This window comes from Pteropus medius, unplaced genomic scaffold, assembly GCF_902729225.1.
Source record: "Pteropus medius unplaced genomic scaffold, Ma_sr-lr_union100, whole genome shotgun sequence".
Classification (NCBI taxonomy): Eukaryota; Metazoa; Chordata; class Mammalia; order Chiroptera; family Pteropodidae; genus Pteropus; species Pteropus medius.
Window position 1 is genome coordinate 890905 of NW_024345479.1, and position 9787 is coordinate 900691.

The following is a 9787-nucleotide window of genomic DNA, read 5'->3' on the forward strand; positions in this document are numbered from 1 at the left end:
TTGTACCAGATGTTTGTCTAGGTTAATTCATTTTCCCCATTGCTTCACTAAAGATGTTGGTTTTCTCTTTCCTCTCATTCACTTCCCAGTTAATCAACCTCTATATTCTACTGGGTTTATATTTTACCTCAGTGCATGCTCAAGTGGAAGGTGGCAATTGCTAATTGTTGCTATGTGGGAATAAAGGCCTAGAATGCAAAAATCTGATTTCTTCAAAAAAGCTGAGAATTCATATTTTTATGTGGGGGAAAATTTTTTTTTTTGAATATTGGTACCTATTTTACAAAAAGTATGTGCAGGACAATTAGATCATGTCTATGAGCTCAGTTCGGCCTCAGGTTGCCCCTTTGTAACTTCACTTCTTACCTGTTGTTCAAAACTAACCCCTGTCTTCCATCCCCTAATCACTGCCCCTGGGGAGCAAATGAAATTGGAAGTTGGGCTACCAGGCTTTGTATCCTGGCTCCCATAAACAGCTGCTGTGTGACCTTGAGTGAGCTTCTGAACTACTCAGTGCCTCAGTTTCCTCATTATTAAAATGAGTCATTCATTGTACCTGTTTAGTGAGCCTGCTTGGGGCTTGAATGAAGTGATTCAAGAAGAGTGTTTAGCAGGGTCCGGTCCGTAATGAGTGCTGATGTTTCCCAGGAGCCTTAGTTCCCTCTCAGGGGATTAACAAGCCCAGTCAGGCCACTCTCCCTTGCCTTCTAGGTACAATTTGGCCATGCCGGAGCTTGTGCCAACCAGGCTTCTGAAACTGCAGTAGCCAAGAACCAGGCTTTGAAAGAGGCAGGAGTCTTTGTGCCCCGGAGCTTCGATGAACTTGGAGAAATCATCCAGTAAGTGCACCTCGGGGAGGATGCCAGCCGCCCCCTCCCTTTCCAAATCCCTCCTGAGGACAGCAGCCTCTCCAGCATGGAGGCATCCTATATTCCTGGTCCCTCTCAGGCATCTAGCGCAGCTGTACGGATGGTCCAAAATCCTTTCTTCTCTTTGGCTTTCGTTTTGTTTGTCGAAGCAGCAGTTACAGGCTGTTCAGCCTGGTGTTAAATAAAACCTGTTCAGTTTCTAGAGCTACTTGGCTGGCCATAAAGGAGATGAGCCTTAGAAACATTTAGAAAGTGTTACCTCTAATCAATGGATAAAGAGTTATTGGATACCCTGTTGTCTCTTCCCATTCCTCTTCTCTGCTCTCCAGATCCATCTTTCTATAGCGCCCATTTAGAGGAGTAGGGAAGTCTTGTCCAGAACCTGTTTTCATTTAGTTCTTGGGGATCTGACTAGTACGAGTAAGTCACTAACAGAAAGTGGGTAGAGAGCTGGGAAACCTAAACTCTTTGGGGTTAGATGGAAGAGCATTCTTGGGATGACTAAGAAGAACCCAGAAGAAGATGATCCACACGGGTGTCTCTTCTCCTGCCTCCCAGGTCTGTGTACGAGGATCTTGTGGCCAAAGGGGCCATTGTACCTGCTCAGGAGGTACCGCCCCCGACGGTGCCGATGGACTACTCCTGGGCCAGGGTAGGTGCCGTGTATGTCCCTCACAGTGTGGGCAAGGGAGATTTGGGGGCTAAGGTGGTGGCTTTTGAGTCAGTTTGGCTTGAACCCTGAAACCAGGCCCACCGTAGTAGTTAGAGCAACCGTGCAATCACTGCCCTGGGCTCCCAAACACACCCTCGAGGGAGGTTTATCCAGGGGTGCAGGAGAAACCAGGCGACTGACTCTTGGACTCCACCCACGCCTCATGTTCTGGAGCTTGTGAGGTGGCCCCTTCTGACCAAGAAGTAGAACAAATGCAGGGCCCAAGAGGACAAAGGGCAGCGTGTACCTCCCACAGCTGGGTGGCCTGACCTGGAAATGGGGGCTAGGGCAGACGATGTCCCCTAGAGTTGTCTCTACTTCCTAAGAGATTTCAGGGTAAAGTAGTCCCTACTTGTCTAAGGGGTGTAGATGAACTAATTTTCTTAATATAAAAGAACTCTTAGAAATCAATTTTAAAAAGACTGATAACTCATTAGAAAAATGGGTAGGAAATGGCTTTTCAACATGAAAAATGCTCAACCTCATACATTATAAAGGTCACCAAAGTAAAAACTGTGATACCGATTTTTCCCTATCAGGCCAGCGAAGATAAAAATTCTCTGGTAACATGCTGTGTTTGTATGGGTGCAAGGAAACTGGTGCACTCATTCGTTGTTGGTGGGAGTGGAAATTGACACCACCTTTCTGAAAGGCAGTTGGGTAATATGAATCAAATTTAAAAGTGCTCATACTTTGTGGTCCAACAATTCCACGTCTAGAAAACTACTCCAGAGAAATACTCGCATATACACACAAAGAAACATGTTCAAGGATGTTTTCCTAGTTGATACTTATCAGTGGTGGAATAGCTAAATGGTGATATTGTCCTATGATGGGATACTGTACAGCATTTAATAGGAATGAACTATATCTATGTGTATACCGATGTTTATAGAGCTCAAATTCATTGAGTAAATATCACATTATAAGACAGTATATCTATTGTGATCATGAAAGGTATACACACATAAAACAGTGTTGCATATTCTCCATGTGTCTATGTATGCACGTAAATAAAAGTGGAGAAAGAAAGGTCCAGAAAAATGTCCACTAACAAACATTAAGGCAGAAAACCAGGATGGGGGTGGAGGTCTGAGGTGACATAACTTTATCTGTTCTAAATTTTTAAAAAGGAGATGGTACTCATGTTACTTTTATAATTAAAACGTAAGTTGAAAGTATTTTTTAGTTAAAGTTCATAGGGGATAATTAAAGAAATGGGCTTGGACAGCATTGGCTGCTGTGTGCCCCAACTCAGGAAATATGAAATTCAGGGGCTCAGTTCCTTCCCCTGGGCAAAGGACATCTTGAGGGGTGCCCCCATTTCCACAGCCATGTGCCTTATTACACTTTGGTGGGAAGTTGGTAGCTGTATGTGAAGTGTTTAAAATTTTTTCCTTCAGATTCATTCTATTTCTTAGCCAGGTGACCTTGGGCTGGTTACTAAGCCTCTCTAAGCTTCATTTCCTCTGCTATAACATGAGGAATGATTCTCCTTTGTGAGGTTTGAGTGAACCAATGGGTGGAAACAGCTTAGCACACCGCCTGGCCCCGCAAATGCTCAGTAAAGAACAGAACAGTGCCAAGGCTGAGCAGGTGCCATGGGCGTGGCACTCTTATTTTCTTTGCCCACAATGATTCGGTGAAAGGACTTTTGCACTTCTTTCTCAGGAGGAGTTAGTCTTAGAGTTGTTACTTGGCCACCAGAATTTAAGACTTTCCTGGGACACTGGTTCTGAGAGCACAGTCCAGGAAAAATCTCTGTGGTTACCTTAGTGCTGCTTGTCTCTGCCCCCATCTCTATTTAGGAGCTGGGCTTGATCCGCAAACCTGCCTCATTCATGACCAGCATCTGCGACGAGCGAGGACAGGAGCTCATCTACGCGGGTATGCCCATCACTGAGGTCTTCAAGGAAGAGATGGGCATTGGCGGGGTCCTCGGTCTCCTCTGGTTCCAGAGAAGGTGAGGCATGGAGGGCAGAAGATGCTAGGGCCTTGGGACCCGGAGTTAATGATTTTCCCTGACAGGAGAGCAGGGACCGGCAGCCTTGGGGGAATATGTCCAGGGTCAGTCTTTATGGCCAAAGATCAGATTTAAGGCCAGAGTAAAGAAATACAGGCTGTACCTAAGTCTTCTAAGGACAGAAAAGCCAATCTAAACCAAGAGAAATAGAAAGCAGGACCTCATCAGGGATCTTGGATCAGCCCCTTTACCTTTGGATTTTTTAAAGACACGGAACAGAGTAAATTGGTGCCTTTTTAGCAAAAGGAGGGAGTTAGCAGGAGAGATCTGGATGGATCTGGTAGCTCAGGGTGCAGGCCTGTGGACTTACTGAACAGGCATAAAGTACCTTGTATCATCAGCCTGAATGTGAGAAAAAAGTTTGATACTCTCTACAACTCCCAAGCTTATCCCTCCCTTGGGACTGATGACTGGGCAAGGGGGCCAGTGAGTACATGATTCACAGAGCCCTGGCTTGGGGTGGCACCTTTCCTTCCTGGGAAAAGTTCATGGGCTATAACACCTGAGCAGGTTTTACTCTGCTCTTGCATCCTCACGTCTCCGGATGACATTCTAAACATCAGTTGGTAGGTTCAACACTAGAGGAAGCCTAGGGCCTCCTATAATGGGACAGGGACCTCACCTTCTCCCTGTCTGGTCCATAAATGGGAGCCACAAAGACAGGTCAAGTCCTGTCAGAGCAACTCATGCCAAAAACTGCTGACTAAAGAACAGATTTCAAACCCTGTTTGCTACCTGTTTTAGAAGAAGCATTTGATATCAGCTGCTCAGGAATCCAGAGGTTTTGCCCTGGAGTTGTGTGATAGTGTTAGACCCGAACTGTCAGGTTGTTGCCCTTCTTGAATTTGTTTAGGGAGATGGGAGAAGGCGGGAACATGGCCTTGTCAACGTGATCTCCTGTTCAGCAGCTCACCTTTGTTTCCACCCTCCTTTCTCTATCCCTTTTCTCACCGTCCTCTAGGTTGCCCAAGTACTCCTGCCAGTTCCTTGAGATGTGCCTGATGGTGACAGCCGATCATGGGCCAGCCGTGTCTGGGGCTCACAATACCATCATCTGTGCTCGGGCTGGGAAGGACCTGGTTTCCAGCCTCACCTCGGGGCTGCTCACTATTGTGAGTACGGCGGTCCTGGGAGGTGCACAGTGAGAACAATGGGCTTTGACCTCATGCTGCTTGGCTGCAGCAGGGTCCTAGAAGGAGCCCCTGAGGGTAAAAGCGCGTGCTGGGGTTGGTTAGGGCGTGCCAGATTGGTTTGCAGAGCTGAAGGAGACTCTTACAGCTCAGGGGAACGTGGGCTTGTTTCTCCTACAGGGGGACCGGTTTGGGGGCGCCCTGGATGCAGCAGCCAAGATGTTCAGCAAAGCCTTCGACAGTGGCATTATTCCCATGGAGTTTGTAAACAAGATGAAGAAGGAAGGAAAACTGATCATGGGCATCGGTCACCGAGTGAAGTCGGTAAGTTGTTGCTTTCCTTAAGGGACTGAGCCTACGGAGTGGATGGGAACAAGAAAGCATCAATTTAGTTGGGAATACCCAGGCAAAGCTTTGGATGTGTTGACAGATGCTAACGTTAGAATACAGATTGCCCTTAAACAGTTTTTATCATGTTCAGTTTTGGTGTGAAAATACAAAAAGCTGGAATCTTGGTAACTTTAGCTTTCCAAATGAACCTTATAGGACTAAGGCCAGGGTTAAGGAGACATATCAGTCACCTTAGGCTAGCTGTATGCTTCAGTAACTACCAACTCCAAAAATCAAGTATCTCAATGGCTTACAGCAACAAAGATTTGTTTCTTATTTGCTCTACACCCACTGGGGGATGGTGCCGATTCTGTTCTCTGTCATCTGTGCTGAAGAAGCAGCCCTTATCCAAGATGTGTTGATCTCCCATCAGAAGGAAAACAGTCATGGCAGAACTACATGAAAGCTCTTAAAGCTTCAGCTTACTTTCACTCAAATGTCATTGGCCAAAGCAAGTCACATGGTTAAGTCTGACATCACTGGGGCAGGAAAAGCAACAACATCAAGTCAAGCCTGATTGGTAGAGCCACAAGAGTGAATATTTTAAGTAGTTAATATGAGTCTCCCACAGGGTAGATAGCCCTTTGTGTGTCCTGGTAATGAATTCTATTTAGAAATCAAAGGGAAAGACAAGAGGTAGCAGCAGCTGCCCAGGGCCTTACAAGGACAGCTTCTTATGGGACCCTTTGCTTTGGGGTCCTTGGCTGTGTAGCTCCAGAAACCTCATTTAGTTGGTCACTCCTCTGGTCTAGGCAGGGTGTATGACTCACATTCATACAAGATGGTCACGTGTGTGATCTGGAGTGCTCCCTTCTGGGTATCCAATGCTCAGCCAGCCCTGGTAGATCTCCAGAGGTTGCTTGATGAGCAAGGACTGCACTAGAACCGAGGAAGGTGGTTAGTTCTGAGGGTCATTCCATCCAGGCTTTGCAGAACTTTGTTCAGCCACGCCCAGCTCCCGAGCAGATAGCACCTCTCCGATCCAAGGTGCAGAGCCTCTTTCTGAGATGTCAGACCTGTGCTGCCACACTCAGTCTTGCAGGCTCCTTCCTTTTTGGAGTCTGTACTGACCTCAAGTGTCTCTTCCCTGAGGGAGGAGGTCACTATGGCATTGGGAAATGGCATGTGCCTAAACCCTCTCACTCCCCCACTGATAGATTATTGCTTAGTGTGGGTCTCTTGACAGGTGGTTCATCTGCATTCATTGAAGGTCCAGAGTTTTTCCTAAAATTTCAGAGGTACTTGCTTAGTGTAGAACTTTGTTATAGCTTGACCAGGCTGCTGAGCTGGTGGGCAGTATGGCTAGTGGCTAGAACCTAAGATTTCTTATTGGAGAGTGGGTGAACCCCAGCCTCCTATCCCTTAACATGGTAGGACCCCTGGCCAACTCAGCATCTCCACATCCCAGTTCCTTGTCTGCAGCGTAAAAGAAAGAACCCGCAAAAGCTGTTTTGAGGCCCAAATGAGATATGAAAGGACTTTAAAAATCTTAAGCCCCACAGTAGTGTCATAATCTGTGCTACATGGAATCATACATGTGGTTCAGGTCCTAGAACACACCTGAATATGAAATGTACAGTTGTGTCTACCTGAGACGCAAGCCCGAACATGTCCCTAAACAGGAATGTTAGAGTGGGTCCTCTGTAACTTCGAGTCACTTTCTAGATAAATAACCCAGACATGCGAGTGCAGATCCTCAAAGATTACGTCAAACAGCACTTCCCTGCCACCCCCCTGCTCGACTATGCGCTGGAAGTGGAGAAGATTACCACCTCAAAGGTAAAAAAAAAAAGTCTCTAATTCCTGAATCACAGTTTTGGGTGACTTTCTTGAGAGAAATGAGAGAACCAGGTTACCTTTTGACTTTGCAGCTAAAATCAAACCTGGTTTTCTAGAAATTTTTATTTCTGTTGCATAACTAAGTTTAACAGACATGCACTAAGTATCAACTAGGTGTTGGATCCTTTGCTAGACATTGGGGATTAAACTAAGTAAGACACAGTCTCTTCTAGCCAAATGGATGTTTTGATGGGAGGTTTTTCAAATGGTGATCAGAATGCGTAATATGGTAGTAGTAGTAGTAATAGTGGAAAATTACAAGAAAAAAATGAGAAATAATTATAAATACTTGGAATTTTTTGCCTTCCCAGAAACCGAATCTTATCCTGAATGTAGATGGCTTCATCGGAGCTGCATTTGTAGACATGCTTAGAAACTGTGGGTCCTTTACTCGGTGAGCATTACAGCTCTTTTCTTTTTCATAATGTTTATTGATTTTTGTTATCGTTCCTCTCAACTCTAAAAGCAATGCATGCTCTTTATGGAGGACTTAGAAAATATAGAGGTATAAAGAAGAAAACAAAAAATTGCCTCTACTCCTACTGCCCAGAGCAACCCTCTTTTCCACTTTGAAATCAAAGAGCTTCTCATTCCTGAGCAGAAGTCGTATGCCTGTGGGGAGGACAGTCATGTGAGCCATTTTAAAACTGCATGTTGATTGTGTGTTGCAGGGAAGAAGCTGATGAATATATTGACATTGGAGCCCTCAATGGCATCTTTGTGCTGGGAAGGAGTATGGGCTTCATTGGTGAGTTAGTTGTTTATTATTGTCTTAAGAGTTTTTTAGGTTTTTTTTTCTTTTTTACCCAAGGGCCCAGCTATATCACTTATCCATGTAGTGAGTTTCTACAAAAGAGAGGTCCCATTGACTTATCATTGTTTCTAATCCTTCCTTTCTTACTTTCACTTACCTCTTATCTTTATCTTTGTTCCTTTGTTCTTGGAAATGACTTCAGTTGCCAGCCCAGGAAAATAGAATTAAACCCAACAGTTCCCTTTTACCAAGCCTGGCATCTGCCTATAGAATGGATCTGGATTTGCTTCCCCGTTTCTTCTACCGTTTTGTATTAGAAAGATTTCCCTTCCTCTCTTCTCCCCTTCACCAAACTTTAACAAGTTCACCAACTCTTAACAAAAAGATGCATTTGCTCTATTTTAGGACACTATCTTGATCAGAAGAGACTGAAGCAGGGGCTGTATCGTCACCCATGGGATGATATTTCATATGTTCTTCCGGAACACATGAGCATGTAACTGAGCCAGGAACTGTGTTGCAGTAAAGTGAAGACAAGAACTCCTCCCCCCAGAAATATTGTGCAGACAGCTGGCACTGGAGCTTGCTATAGGATGGGCCTGGAATATAAACAGCTGTTGGTATACAGGCACCGAAGACCAATACTCACAGGCTAACACTGTTCAGTGCACACAATGAAGCTTAATATTTTTTTTATAAGCATAGAAATAAAAACCAAGCCAATATTTGTGACATCTGCTCTGCCACCTGCTGTGTTTATTATATAAAAGCATCTAAGCACTGTCAGGATGGCATTTTTCCTTATTATAGGGCGTTATAATGTTGCTTTCTTTTTTCCGTTAGTTAAAAATTTTCCCTTGGAGGAAGGGAATGAAACTTTTAAGACTTCAAGATATTATACATTTAAAGCATCCCTAATGTCTTGTTTTCCTGCTTATATAACCTGAAGAGCATTGTATTAATCTGATTTTTTTTTATGATCTTTTTGTATGTTATGCGTGAAGGATTTGTTTGGTATCTCACTGAAACATTTCATGTTGCAGACTAAAGTCTGCTTCTGTCAGGGGGATTGGACCATCGCATCCTTAGCCACTATCACAAAATATGTGGAATAGTGATTTAAAATGTAAAGTTGCAACATACATATGTTTAAAATGGAAACACAAAGAAAAAGCTGTGAAATGTCTTGTGTCTTATGTTCTCTGTATTTATGCAACTGATCTGTCTTACTGAAGTCTGGGTCCAAGGACTCATCTCCAACCAGTTTGCATCTATAATCCACAAAGATTCTGGGCAGCTCCCACCTCAGTCTCTTCTCTGTATTATCATAATTTGGTTTAAATAAACTATATAGTAACAATGAATACATACCGCTCTCTTTCATCTGCATTCCTTTGAACTGTACTTCCTAATAAGTTTACTACATGTAGTTTTAAAAATACAATCCACCTCTTTAAAAAAGAATCAGAACTATTTTCCAAAAACAAAACATCCATGCCTAATTCTGCACCCCGTCCTTTCTCAGTGAACAGGAACCAAAGCTCTGCCCACCCAGACACTCAAAGCCAACAACCTGGGAGTCATCCTTTCCTCTGCTTCTCTATCTGGTTGCCAAATCCTGTTGACTTATCCTATAAATAAATTTAAGTATAACTGACATATTGGTTTCCGGGTGTACAACATAATGATTTGATATTTGTATACACTGCGAAATGATCACAATAAGCCTAAGTACTGCCTGATTTACCCGTGTCTGTTCTGCTAACTTGTGGCCCTAGTTCTACTTTTGACCCCTTACAGTCCATTCTCTACACAGCCACCAGTGATATTTTTAAAAACATCTAATTGAGCCATTTTCGTGCTTAAAACCCAAAAGTTGCTTTGATCATTTTTTAAAACAAGTATATAGGGAACAGCAGCTATGACCCAGACACTATGCGAAACACTAGACAAACATCTCATTTAATCTACAGCAATCTGCCAACATAAGTACAGTTCTTGCTTTTAAAAGATAAATTAGTTCAGAGGTAAGTAAATTGCTCATCCTCATCCACGTAGCTGGGGCTCAGT

At 43.9% G+C, this 9787-nt stretch overlaps 1 protein-coding gene across 8 annotated transcripts in view; it reads left to right on the top strand.

Annotated features, from left to right (window-relative positions):
* ACLY (ATP citrate lyase) overlaps positions 1-9081 on the top strand; it is a 40078-nt gene extending 30997 nt beyond the window's left edge. For 5 of the 8 annotated variants that reach the window (XM_039873472.1, XM_039873470.1, XM_039873474.1 and 2 more), the window contains 9 exons: positions 712-839; positions 1428-1521; positions 3390-3544; positions 4566-4716; positions 4915-5058; positions 6790-6903; positions 7275-7357; positions 7635-7711; positions 8123-9081. In XM_039873472.1, the coding sequence (XP_039729406.1) occupies positions 712-839; positions 1428-1521; positions 3390-3544; positions 4566-4716; positions 4915-5058; positions 6790-6903; positions 7275-7357; positions 7635-7711; positions 8123-8217 (1041 nt within the window). In that variant the 3' untranslated portion in view covers positions 8218-9081. The remainder of the gene's footprint in view (positions 1-711; positions 840-1427; positions 1522-3389; positions 3545-4565; positions 4717-4914; positions 5059-6789; positions 6904-7274; positions 7358-7634; positions 7712-8122) is intronic. The other 3 variants (XM_039873475.1, XM_039873476.1, XM_039873478.1) reach the window with 2 other exon arrangements.
* Positions 9082-9787: the final 706 nt, after the last annotated feature.